This window comes from Coenobita brevimanus, chromosome 63 (genome assembly GCF_032717465.1).
Source record: "Coenobita brevimanus isolate Jiangsu-jjx chromosome 63, ASM3271746v2, whole genome shotgun sequence".
NCBI lineage: Eukaryota > Metazoa > Arthropoda > Malacostraca > Decapoda > Coenobitidae > Coenobita > Coenobita brevimanus.
Genome location: NC_137016.1, coordinates 26,156,483 through 26,170,864, shown reverse-complemented (window position 1 = coordinate 26,170,864; position 14,382 = coordinate 26,156,483). Strand labels below are relative to the sequence as shown.

At 41.7% G+C, this 14,382-nt stretch overlaps 1 protein-coding gene across 1 annotated transcript in view; it reads left to right on the top strand.

Annotated features, from left to right (window-relative positions):
* Positions 1–14,382, top strand: part of LOC145404472 (type-1 angiotensin II receptor-associated protein-like) — a 209,271-nt gene that overhangs the window by 87,947 nt on the left and 106,942 nt on the right. Inside the window, exon 3 of the mRNA XM_080276009.1 lies at positions 931–1,042. Within this exon, the coding sequence (XP_080132135.1) occupies positions 931–1,042 (112 nt within the window). The remainder of the gene's footprint in view (positions 1–930; positions 1,043–14,382) is intronic.

Genomic DNA, 14,382 nt, shown 5'->3' with positions numbered 1-14,382 from the left:
TCCAATTTGTTTACCTTCTCTACAAGTTTGTTAAATGTTTCCGTTTCAACCAGTTCCTGGTATAAATCATCATCCTGTTTTCTACCTTTTTCCCTTTTCTTAACTCCTTCCATATTCGCTTTACTAAAGATGGTGGTCATCTTGTGGTATTACTGAGAAAAAAAAATTCTACTTATAGGTATGCATCTCCTATAAGTAGAATTGACGAAACAACTTGAAGCTTGATTAGGGCATTCCTGCACTAATTGGCTGTGTTCTGTTATTTGGACAACACTTTTGTTAAAACAACTATAATAGAACACAATTTAGTTTAACCTAGTACAGAGCTTGACTCATATAAAGATACTGCTTAGGTGTGGCCAGTTGTTGCTAAGGGAGGCCAGCGCAGAGCAAGGAGACAGACGTGTTGACTTTGACAGTGCCTGTGTGTGTGCGTGTGTGTGTGTGTGTGTGTGTGTGCATTTTTATTTTCTTTGTCACGTGTTACATGACAGTGTTAATTCCTTTCACCAAGTGTTTTGCACTGTATAGTCTTTGTAGCTTTTGTATAATGTTTTAAGTTGCCAGACCCTAACTGCATGCCTTGTATTTTATTGCTGAAGCTAAGTGTAATTTATATACTATACCTGTAGTTCATTAAACCCTAATAGCTATGTTGTTACTATTATCTGTTTTTTAAGATATTTGTTTATGTATGCTTCCAGAGGGACTTAAATCTTCATATTTTGCTTGTGTTAAGAACTGTGATGTGAAATAATGTTCTTTGTTACTATATCTCTGACCAATTGCACACATTCAGTACCTTGGAGATTATAATTATTTTGTTACTTGGAAGCCACCAGGTGATTAGAATGAATAATACCAGTACTGAAGAGAAATGTTTTTATTTAAGATTGTTCCTCTGTCTTCACAAAATCTTTTTCACTCCAGGAGCAGCTTCAGTGGGTGCTTCACAGCAGCATTCACATTCTACAATGGAACATTCCTCTTCCTTGTGTTATGGAGTCTTCTGCATCGTGAGTGTGATGAATCACCATTCTTGGTAAGTCTGTGTTTCTTACCCCTTGGTGAATATGATATATCTTCATTTGGTAAATTTCATTAGCTAATTCCATTAGATGATTCTAGTGCTGCTCGTCCATCACTTCCCTCCTCTGACCTCCTTATGACTGAGATTAAAATTTCTTCAGTTGATGTATGTTTTGCCATTACTTGCTTCTGTACTGACAAGGCCTGATGGGGTCCCTCCTTTTGTCCTCAAGATCTGTGCATCTTTGCCTACACCCTGTCTAAGTAAACCCTTTCAACTTTGTTTGTCGACCTGTACCTTTCCGTTTTGCTGGAAGTTTGCTGTCATTCAGCCTGTTCCAAAGAAGGGTGACCATTCTCAATCCTGTAATTATCACCCACTTCCTTTAACATACTTTATTTCTAAAGTTTTGGATCTATTCTTAATTAAAAGAAAAATAAATATAGTACTGTTCCATAACCTTTCAAATTGCCAGTATAGGTTCCGCCAGGGACACTCCACATGCCATCTCTTCACCTTCCTTTCCGACTCCTAGTAATACTCCTTTCACGACTTTGGCAAAAGCTTTGTCATTGCACTTGACATCACAAAGGCTTTTGATCAAGTCTTGCATAAATCTTTAATTTCCAAACTGTCTTCTTACGATTTTTGTCCTTCTATCTGCGCCTTCATTCTCTGCTTCCTTTCAGGTCATTCTATAGCTGCTGTTGTAAACGATCACCATTCTTCTCGGACTACCATTGGTGATGTTCTTCAGGGTTCTGTCCTATCACCATCTCTCTCCCTTCTATTCATCAGTGACCTTCTAAGCCGTACATCTAACCCTATCTACACATACACTGATGACTCCACCCTTCACCATTCCGTCCGCTTCCCACAGCATCCATCTCAGCAGTTGCTTCAACAAACAAGGGATCAGGCTACGGGCCATACTATAAAAACTAAATGCCAGTATTGCCGATCCTGAGCATCTGACATGCCTGTTTTTCATACCATTAACCCGACGTGTCCCAATAACATATGGATATATTGCAACGTTTTGTCATGGTGAATCCCGATAATCTATCCATACGTTTTGCAATTGCAAGGTCCGTCATTTCCACAATTTTCAAATTTTGCGCGTGATTTTTGGTACATAGATGCGGGACACCTTACTCTACCTGTCGCCAAGGGGGACACAGCCTTACCCCACGAGACCCCCCCCACACACACACACACACACCATTGTTTCGGCAACTCACCTGTTAGCAGTGACCTGGCCAGTAAAGACATATCGCGCCACGGTACGAAATTAAAGGCAAGAATGATTCCCCAATCAATGATGATGTGGAGGACAAAGATTACGTGGCGCCAGAGCAAGAAACAAACAGAAGTGATGAGGAGGTAAAGTCACCAAACAGGGTGTGGTATGTTGATGTGTTCAGTGAATGAAACAACATTTGGAAGATTCCGGTGTTGCTGTTTGCTGATGATATAGTATTGTTGAGTGAAGATGAATTGGAGCTGCAAGGTTTGGTGACTGAATTTGGGACAGTGTGCAGGAAGAGGAATCTGAAAGTTAATGTCAGCAAGAGTAAAGTTATGGTGTTTGAGAGGAATGAAGTTACAGAATGCACAGTGAGGTTGGATGGTGAGGATATGGAGAATGTGAGTGCATTTAGGTACTTGGGTAGTGTGGTGAGTAAGGATGGAAGTTTTAGGGATGAGGTGCTTGAAATGGTACAGCAGGGAAGGAAGGTTGTTGGTTCACTGAAAGCAGTGATGAGAAATAGGGAGGTGAGTATGGAAGTTCAGAAGTCACTGCATGATAGTATTGTGATCCCTACCATGAGGTATGGAAGCGAGGCATGGACCTTGCTAGAGGGGAACAAGTCAAGAGTGAGAGCAGTGGAAATGAGTTACTTCAGAGGAGCATGTGGAGTGACGTGGAGGGACAGGTTGACAAGTGAAGAAGTGAAGGAACGTTGTGGAGTGGATGTTGGTGTGATTGAGAAAATTAGGAGAAACACACTGAGGTGGTTTGGACATGTGGGGAGAATGGAGAATGAAAGACTAGCTAAGAGAGTGTATGTAGGTGAAGTGGAGGGAGGGAGAGGGAGGGGAAGACTGAGAATGAGGTGGCGGGATGGAGTTGAGAGGTGTATGAGGGAGAGGGGAGTGAGTTGGGGGGACGGTAGTCAAATGGTGGGTGACAGAGCGACTTGGGGGCGTTTTGTCTGTGGCCACCCTTTGCGAGATTAGGGCGTCAGGCTATAAATAGGTAGATTGTATCACTGTACCAAGGTATTTGAACTCACTCCCCAGTTCCAGTCTCTCTCTATTCACTGTAACATCGCACTGGGAGTTGTATTCTCTCTCAATAACCATCACTTTACTCTTTTCTACACCTACTCTCAAGGCACAACGCTCACAGACGTCAGCAAAATTCTGCACTAGTCTACCAAGTTCTTGTCTGGTATTTGCAAGTAGTACTGCATCATCAGCATACAATAAATTTGAGATATTCCATACATCACCATTCATTACCATCCCCCTCTCCATTACTCATGTTTTTACTTCTTTCATCACCCCATCCATATATATATTGAACAACCATGGTGACATCACACAACCTTGTCGCACGCCCACACCTATCGTGAACCACTCACTTAAATGTCCCTTAACCATTACACATGCTTCACTACCGTCATAAAAACTCTTGACAACACCTAGCAGCTTACCATCTACACCGTACCTTGGCAAAACTTTTTACAATCCTTCTCTGTCTACTTTGTCATATGCCTTTTCCAGGTCCATTAATACCATAAACACCTTATAGTCCTTCTCACAAGCCTTCTCCACTATCTGTCTCACTGCAAATATTTGATCCACATAACCCCCGGCAATTCCCAAGCCACCATGTTCATCACTCACTATGACTTCTGATCTCTGTCTTACTTTCTCTGTAATAATTCTTTCATATGCCTTCCCTACCACACTCAGTAAACTTATGCCACAAAAATTTTTGCAGTCACTTCGCTCACCTTTATTTTTGTACAGGGGTACAATCACAGCCTTTTTCCACCCTGCTGGCACAGTTTCATTCATCCATGCCTTCTTACATATTGCCAACAAGCACTTCATTCCACTCTTTCCACTACACTTCATCATCTCTGCATACACCTCATGAACCCCAGCAGCATTCCCATTTTTCAGCTGCTTCACAGTGCTTTTCACCTGTGCAAGTGTCACATTTCCTGGCATTGCATACCTTCTCAGCATAACCCCCAAACCAATCAAGTTTACAGTGGCTCTGCCCTCTCTATTTCCCATTCCTCAGGCTTTCAAAATATTCATTCCATCTGGTCCTTACTTCATCCCCATGGATTAATAGTCTACCACCTGCATCCTTCACATCTTCTTCACATTTCTTTCTGCTTTCACATCTACATTTCTGCATCTCATTCCAGAGTACAGTAAGACCTCAATATAATGGACCAATTGGGGCCCAAGCCTCACTGAAAAGAGCGAAATTCCAATAATAGTGGCATCCGGACTTCCCCCTGCTAACTCGGACTTTTTCCAGTATAGCAGATATTACTCTGGATTGCACCAATGATTTTTAAACTGTTTTCATTACCATCACAATACTGCACTGTATTATACTTTCACTACAATAATCAAATGGTATAATGTATATAATAATACTGTACTGTACACTGATAGACATGTCTTTAATTTACCTTATTGTGGTGAACATAGCTGAGATGGTCAGGCAGTCCAGACCGCGTCTGGTTTTATCGAACTTTCTCCGATATATAGGAATTTAGTTCGGTAGCTCCTCAGTTCTAATGAAAGCGAATTCCGATCTATTGAAGTCTGTTATATCAAGGTTTTACTGTAACTTCTTATTTTCAGAGTACACCAACCGCAAATTGACTTTGTTATGGGAGAGTTGTCTGTCTTTGCTTTGTGTTTCCACCTCTACCAAGTGAATTTTTTGGGCAAGAAGTAACTGGCAACTCCTCTGGTGTTGGCGGGAGGTGGTGAAACACTCAGCACGTCAGTGCTTGCCCAGAAGCTAAAGTGGGAGTATATGTTCCCATCGCTCCGAGCTTGCACCTCCCTCTTTTTTCGTATGTATTACTTTGCCCTGTTATTTTCCTAGAGTCGATTTGTCATGCCTGGAAAGTACAGCTCAAGGGATGAGAGGGTTCATATCTTTGCATGGAGGCAGGATAATGTCCCTATCAACACGATTTGTGAATGTACTGGATGCGCAAAGTCAGCCATCATGAAGATTCTTGCTGCAGCGCACGACCTGCCACCTGATATCGTACCAGAGCACAAACATGGTGGTGGAAAGAAGAGGACAGCTTCCAGAAGTACAGATACGCTTCTGAAGAGGGAAGTAATCAAGAATCCTTGACTGACAGCAGCAGAGTTGAAGAGAATGCCTCCCCAGCGGTTACAAGACATCTCAAGTTGAACTATCTAACACTGCTTGCAGAAGGAGCTGGGTTTGCCAAGCCGCACCGCAGCCAAGAAACCTCTTCTCACTGACCACATGAATAAGCAGCACATTCAGTTTGCCAAGAAGCATGCACATTGGACGTCAGATGATTGAAGAAAAGTTATGTTGTCCGATGAAAGCACATTGCAAGTGTTCCAGGTGCGTTCTGCCAAGTTTCGTCTCCCTGCCCCCCATAGTCGGTATGACCTTGCTTACATGGTGCTGACTGTTAAGCACCCATAATCAGTAAAGGTATGGGGGTGTTTCTCAGGTAAAATGGGAATGGAAGGCCTCTACTTTCTTCTTAAGAACTTCATGATGAATGACGGCCGGTACATTCAAGTTCTGAAAGATCATTTGTTAAATTTTTTTTTGCTATTCATGGGTGCGACTTTTTCATGCACGATTCAGGTCCATGTCACAAATCAAGAAAGGTGACAAAATGGCTTCAGGATAATCGGATTGAAGTCCTCGACTTGCCTGGCAACAATCCAGATCTAGGTCTGATAGAAAGCTGCTGGGCAAAGATGAAGAAAATCATAGCAGAGAAGAAGACACCCAATCTGGACAACCTCAAGACTGAACTGATAAATGTTTCGTGCAAAGAAATGTCCTTAGATTACTTTAGAGATCTAAGTGATTCCATGCCAAAACGCATCCAACTGGTCTGGAAAAACAAGGGAAACATGATTTCATATTAATGAATGGTATTTCTATCTATCTACCTATCTATTGCCAGACGCCTCAATCCCGTTTGGGGTGGCCACAAACAAATCGCCTCCAAGTCGCCCTGTCCCCCGCCATTTCACTGCCCTGCTCCCAACTCACATCCCCCTCTCTCATATACCTCTCCACCCCATCCCTCCATCTCATCCTCGGCCTCCCCCTCCCTCTTCCCCTCTCCACCTCACTCACATACACTCTCTTCGTCAGTCTTTCACCCTCCATCCTCTCCACATGGCCAAACCACCTCAGTGTGTTCCTCATAACGCTTCCTATCACATCCACATCAACACCACAACGCTCCTTTATATCCGCATTCGTCAGCCTGTCTCTCCATGTGACTCCACAGGCTGCTCTTAAATAACTCATTTCCACTGGTCTCACTCTTGACTTGTGTCCTTCCAACAACGTCCAAGCTTCACTTCCGTACGTTAGAGTTGGTATCACAATACTGTCATGTAGTAACTTTTTCACTTCCATGCTCACTTCCCTGTTTCTTATCACTGCTTTCAAAGAACCAGCAACCTTTCTTCCCTGCTGTACCCTTTCAAGCACTTCACCCTCCAAACCTCCATCCTTACTCATCACACTACCCAAGTACTTAAACGTACTCACATTTTCCAATTCCTCACCATCCAACCTCGCTATACATTCACTGACTTCACCTCTCTCAGAGACCATCACTTTACTCTTCCCTACATTCACCTTTAGATTCCGTTTCTTACACACTCTCCCAAACTCATCCACCAAGCCTTGCAGCTCCCCTTCGTCTTCACTCAACAACACAGTATCATCTGCAAACAACAGTACAGGGAGTTTCCAGACACTATCCTCTCTCACAAGGGCCACTCCAACATCCACTACCTTACCTTGTACCTCATTTATTACCCCATCCATGTACAGATTGAACAACCATGGAGACATGACACATCCCTGTTTCAAACCAACTTTCAAAGAGAAAAATTCACTTAGTTCACCATCCACACGCACTGCAGCCTTCGCACCATCGTACATACTCTTCACAGCATTCAACAACTTCCCATCTACTCCATATATTCTTAACACTTTCCACAATCCTTGTCTATCCACCCTGTCATATGCTTTCTCCAAATCCATGAAAGTTGCATACAACTTCTTTCCCTTCTCTAGAAACTTTTGCACTAAAGATCTAAGAATGAATATCTGATCTACACAACCTCTTCCCTTCCTAAAGCCTCCCTGTTCTTCTCCAACTAATTTCTCTGTTCTTTCTCTAACTCCGTCAATAAGTATCCTACCATACACTTTTCCTATTATACTAAGAAGACAAATGCCCCTATGATTACCACATACTTCTTTCTCCCCTTTTCCTTTTTACAAGGGAATAATTATACCTGACTTCCAATCCTCCGGGACTCTACTTTCCTCCCAGGCCAATCTGCACATCTTCCACATCCATTCTACTACTATCTCTCCCCCATGCTTCAGCATTTCACCACACACTCCATCAATTCCTGGGGCTTTCCCCGATTTAACTTTCTTCATTGCTTTCACAACTTCTATCCTACTGATTTCTTCCTGTCTTCTCACCTCCCTCCTTCTCCCAGCCATTCCCCAACCACTTATACTCGCATTACTTCCATCCTCTACGTTCAACAATTCCTTAAAGTGTTCCCTCCATCTGCTCACTTTTTCTCCCTTCTCCACTAGTAATCTACCATTTTTATCTTTCACTCCCCTGCTAACTTCACTTCCACCCTGCCTTACTCTTTTCACCTCTTTCCAGAACATTTTCTTACAGTCCCTCCACTTTACACTCAAATTCCTTCCAAATTCCTCATCCACTCTCTTCTTACTCTCTCTTACTAATCTTTTCACCTCTCTCTTTCTTTCTACATATAACTCTCTCTTCCGCCTCTCTACTTCTTCCACGCCCCTATTTCTCATCCATTCATTGTATGCTTTCTTCTTTTGTGCCACAGCCTGTTTCACCTCTTCAGTCCACCACGCTGTTCCTTGCACCCCCCTCCGTCTTCTCTTCCTTCCACACACCACATCACATGCTGCACATATTTCTTCTGTAAATATCCTACACACACCTTCCACGTCTCCCATCTGCTCCAGTTCATAATTGCCCAATCGTACCTCCACTTCTCTCTTATACTCTGCCTTTTTCTCATCCTCTTGTAACCTTTCCACTCTCCTTGCAACTACTCCTTCCTCTCGTCTTTCCCTTCTTCTATTCCTCCATCTTACTTGAATTTTAATTCTGGCCACCACCAAGTAGTGGTCAGAAAGTCCACTCCCCCAGCCTCTTTAAACTCTTGCATCCATTACACATCTTTGCATCCTTTCATCCACACACACATAATCAATCATTGCCTTCCTTTCATTCAGTTCATCACCCACCCTTCTCATCACTCGCCATGTATACCTGTGGATCATTTTATGCCTGAAGAGGGTATTGGCTATCACCAACCCCCTCCCAGCACAAATGTCCACTAACGCACTCCCATTCTCATCTATCTCAGCAGGCACACCCCACTCACCAACTATTCCATCCACCTTCACATTCCCAACTTTACCATTCATATCACCAATCAAAAACACTCTCTCATTCCTTCTAAACTTTTCCATGCACACTTCCACATTTGTCCAGAACTCTTCTCTCACTCTTCTAGCACGATCTTGCGTTGGCGCATACACACACACACAATCGCCCACATTTGTATTCTAACTTTCAAATTTACCCACACAATCCTTGACCCAACTGATCCATACTGGTATTTCATGAACAAATATTGTAATACACTATGATTTCTGTGTTTCTTAATACCTTGTGGTCCAAAGTCAATTTGCGGTAGCAGTAGTTTGCATTCATTTTTCTTCTTAGATCATGATTTACCTCCTTTTTCCTCTTCACTAGTCTCTTTACGTGCTTCTTGCTCTCGGTATATTCATTTCTTATATCAGTTGAACCCTTCTCCTGTAACCAATGTAGCCACTTCTTCCTCTTTTCCTCCACTGCTCTCTTAACCTCCCTATCCCACCATGCCGTACCTAAAAACGCAATTTTATTGTAAAATAACATCAAAATTGGTAAAAAAAAATCAAACCCCATCATTAAACCAGGGTTTGGCCATGATTAGGCAAGGTATGGTGGTATTTCTACCCCCACCGTTAAGCCAGGGTATTGCATCTAAGGGTATCGTATATCGAGGTATACCTGTACTTGATTTTTTGTATTGTATGTTATCTGTGATTTCCCCATGGCTGAGGAATGGCTGGGAGATGGAGGGAGGTGAGAAAGGAGAAAGAGGTCTGTAGGATGGAAGAAGTGAAAGCTGTGAAGAAAGTCAAAATGGGTAAAGCCCCAGGAATTCATGGAGTGTGTGGTGAAATGCTGAAGCATGGGGGAGAAATATCAGTAGAATGGATATGGAAGATATGCAGATTGGCTTGGGAGGAAGGTAGAGTTGCGGAGGATTGGAAGTCGGGTACTGTATAATTATTTCCCTGCCCCCTGGGGGTAGGTTTTTTTTCAATAATACTCCTCCAGTGTGGGAGATATTTTCCCCTAGAGCAGTTGCTCTCTCTGCATTTTGTGTGAGTCATCCTTGATTAAAAACAGAGGAAAACTAGAGACCATTGTCAATTGTTCAAGCGGTTTTTATAACCGAGAAATTATCTTCTCTTTGATAATTTTTGTTATTGTTAAATTAAATGCTACTGCGTTTAACTCTCGTGGACAACTCTGTATTGTAAACACATGTAATTATATGGAATTTTCCACTGACCTAAACAGCGTCTGCGCGTTAGATGACGTGGCGAGGATGAAAAGATACTCGTGAAAAGCAGATGTGGAATTAGGATATTTACACAGTTAAAGAGAATATTTGGGTTAACTTTAGTTTGATTAAAACTAAGATTAATTTGTTAGATTCACCCTGTACATATCATGATGTAGTCTAACTGTATTTAGTACTGTAATTAATTATTAGTTGGCAACCTACCATTCTGTGAGGGAGGTAGAGCTTGCCACACATCGCACTCTGCTCGTAGTCATAGTCAAGCTAGCACGTTGTACATAAGCACCTAAAGGACGCTTGATTGCTCAAGCAACTTCAACTAAACAGCCCCATCGTCATCAGTTGTCGAGCACTCCCTCTTCACTAGCTAAGTAACCTTTATGAATTGGCCAATTCAAAGGGGGATTAGCAAAGAGATAGAAGAGAAATAGTTGCTGTAGGTGAGTTAAGGTTAAGTTACGGTTTACCTAACTTTATGAGACTTGTTTGAATTTACTTAACCCCTACACCGCGGGCTTGTTTACCAGTGACTTGCGTGTGCCGCGGGGTTATTTGGGCTCCGACAGACTCTCAAAAAATATTTGCCAAAAATCAGTTATTAGTCCTAGAATAATAAAATTACATATGCTTATGGCACATACCTTCAGCTTTCTCCTGGAATGATTGTTGAGCCTTCGTCTGTTACCGTAGGACTTGTGGAGACCTCTGAAGTAGGGTAACGAAGTCTCCACTTTACACATCCCGACAACCCGTAATATGATTACCACAGCCAGATACAAACACTATAAACACTATTCTACAATTTTCAAGTAGTTTGGGATCCATACTAAAAAAAAAAAACTCTGTGAAAGCAATGGAAATTACGAGCGCGTCTGATCGTCGCACTGACACTAGTTCGCTCATGGTAGTCTGTCATTTATTATTCATAAAACCCCTCACACTTTATATTTCTCTTACTATATAACACTTATATATATCTACAGTCTTTATCCATAAGTTTCCTTCAGTAGTATTAGTTTATTGTCACTGTAGGGATTCAATTTCTTTCAGTAAAATACGTAGCATTCACTTTCTCGTCCTGTATACTGGCATTGAGAGTGAATGTCACTTTCATCTTCACTCTCATAACTCATAGCATTCAGACATGCTAGAGTGAAACTTTCACTTTCATTACTCCTAGGGTATATACTCGTATTCTTATAATACTACTCATTTACATTTCTATTTACGTTCTCTATTTTATTTACGTTATTTACATTTCTATTTTATTTACAGTGTTATGCACTGTCACTTGAAATAACTTATAAAACTATTTTCCATTGTTCACGTATATTTACATTCATTACTTTCACTTGCTGTTTACACATTATTTACACATTATTTACAATTCCACTTGCACTGTTTTACTCAATAGAAAGATCGTAGTCACTCTTTTATCAATTGTCAGCCCTTTACCTCTTTCCACACGAGGTTTAGTAGGGGGTAAAGGTCACAGAGCCATTTGCATGGGGGTGAAAAAAGGCCTTGAAGTCAGCAAGATGAAACATACGTCCTCTCACTTCGGAAGATGAGAGTACACTGATAACGCAGGGGCCAGGCCAGCTAGCCTAGAGGCCTGCTTTAGGGGTTATTCAGAGTTACCAATATTACTTCTTGAAACAGCTAAGTCTAGCACTGATATGATTGGCAGGAAATCTAGACAATACATTATAAATTTGGTAGTTCCAGGTGAATGTAAATATCATTTAGGCTTCTCCCTTCCCTCCTTACATGTATATTTATTACGAAAATAGATTAGAGGCCTGCTTAGGAGATATATAATTAGAGCTACCAATGTTAAATCTTGAAACAGCTTTGTGTAGCACTGATATGATTGGCAGGAAATCTAGACAATACATTATAAATTAGGTAGTTCCAGGTGAATGTAAATATCACTTAGGCCTCTCCCTTCTCTCCTTACATGTATATTTATTACGAAAATAGATTATACGGCATATTTCAAGGGGAAAAAAACAGCGAAAATTAGCGAACGAGTGCACGTGAGGTGTTGTCAGGTGATAATTAGCCAATTCCAGGTGTATGGCACTCTCACTTACCTGATGTCTTTCTTGTATATATTATTTGGTATAAGAATACGACATAGGGCTTATTTCAATGGATGAAATCAGTGAAAAATTCCAGGGAAGATTTACTTAGCGTAGCATGGCCGGGCAGGCGAGAGGATAGGGTAATGGAGGGGGGGTAGGGAGGGGAGTCAAGAACGGGGAGAAATGGCTAAATTGTCAACAATGGATGGGAGTACAGATGAGATTAGGAGTGCTGACTAGTGTTGGACATTGTCAGTACTGATAGATGATACAAGCCCCCACTTGAAAGCCCGGGTGAATTCAAAATAACACAGAATCACAAAAGCGACGCCCCGCGGTATGATCCCTTGCTCCCAAGCGTCACGAAAGTGACGCCCCGCGGTTAAGGGGTTAAGAACAACTTTAGGGAAGAGTAACGACCTATGAGTTGTTTATTAGGAAATGCCAGAAATTTCTCATATTTTGGTGCCCAGAGAGAGGGCCCCGATTTGTTTACCAGAACCGTTAAATATTTTTCACGTTTTGGTGCCCCGAGTGAGGAGAGCCGGTGTGTGCAGAGGTGCTGAATGTGTTTAAAGTTGCTTTTGTTGGGCATAGTTTGCTACCACCTTCGGTTGAAGTGGAGGACGTGGACATACGTATCTATTGAGCTCCGGGAGGAAAGGGAAGCTCTTTCTCTGAAGATGAAAGGCTGAATGCCGTACTAGATTGGGAGCATGACCGTACTGTCCTATTCCTTGGAGGAAATGATATCCATGAGGACTTTGAGGTCAATGAAGTAGTGGAGAATATTTTAGCAGTGGTAGGAGCCATAGAGGGCTCTTGTAAATCCTCAATAGCCATAACCCTCCTCGAACCAAGGAACCTGCCATATGGCTTTCCAGTTTGTTATGGAACATAAATTAATTAGCAGAGGTGTGAACAGGAAGTTGCAACGGATCAGGAAGGGGAGAGATTTCATACATTTTAAAGCCAAACCCTTCCAAGCAATGTTGAAAGCTGATGGTATACATTGGAACCGTCTTGGTAGGGAAGCGGTTCTGCAGAAATTTATAAATTGTATAGAACCTAAGAAAGGAGAGTTCTATGCTGTACAAGCTATGGGTGGGCCTATGGATTATTAAGAGGTAATAAAGTCTGAGCTCGGGGAATATGGGTGTTTTGGCAATTGTGTGTGGGGATGAAATAGAACCCTAGAGGTTTAATAACCCTGGGGGATAGGTTGAAATTATAGACCTAATCCGTACACTCCTCAGATTTAATTGAATAATTAGCTGAGCTGTAATGAATATTTCGAAATTGAAAGGGGGGATAAATGCAACCTTAGAGGTTTAATAACCCAGGGGGATAGTTTGCACAAAGAGGACCTAATCCCTACCCTCTTCAGAATTTAAAATAATCAGATCATTACTAAGTTGGAGTAAATTTGTGGTTGGAATTCATAATTAAATTACTAAATTAGAAATCAGTCAACATGTCTGTCTCTTTATTGCAAAGGTCTTCTAGTAGTAAGGCAGGACGGGTAACTAGAGCCATAAATGACTGTAAACAGTCGTTGGACGAAATACCTCTGTCCAAGAGGAAAATAAATAGTCTCCCTAAGTATCCTGAAAGACCGATGGAACAAGTTTGAACAGAGTTACATAACTTCAGAAGCGGCTATAGTAAAGGCTTATGATAAGGAACTCTTAGAGTCAGAAACTACGAAGTTTGAAGGTAAATTAGAAGAATACTTAACTGTAGTAAAGACACTAGAGTCAAAATTAGCTGTGACTGCTGCGGAAACACAAGTTGTGGCACAGCAGAGTAGAGCTGTGTTACCACAAATAATGCTTCCGGAGTTTAATGGGGAGCAGAACTGGAAATCCTTCTGGGACCAGTTCAAATATTTGGTACACGATAGAACAGATCTCCCTAAAGTCAGCAAACTTACGTATCTGTTAGGACAGGTCAAAGGAACACCATATCAACTGATAAAAGAATTACCAGTAGAAGAAAATAATTATGAGGTGGCCTTTACCATCCTTAGACAAAACTACGATGACAGGGAGCAAGTTATTACTCAGTTACTGAAGGCTCTAATAGAATTACCCACGCCTAGACACGATTTTGATTCCTTGCAATACTTTAGGATTGCACTAAGTTGTAATTTAAAGGCCTTAGGTACTTACGAAGATATTAAGACATCAGATTGGGTGCTTTCAAGAATTGTGTCCTTAAAGCTTCCACCGAAAACCAAGGATGCTTTGTATGGTAGGTATC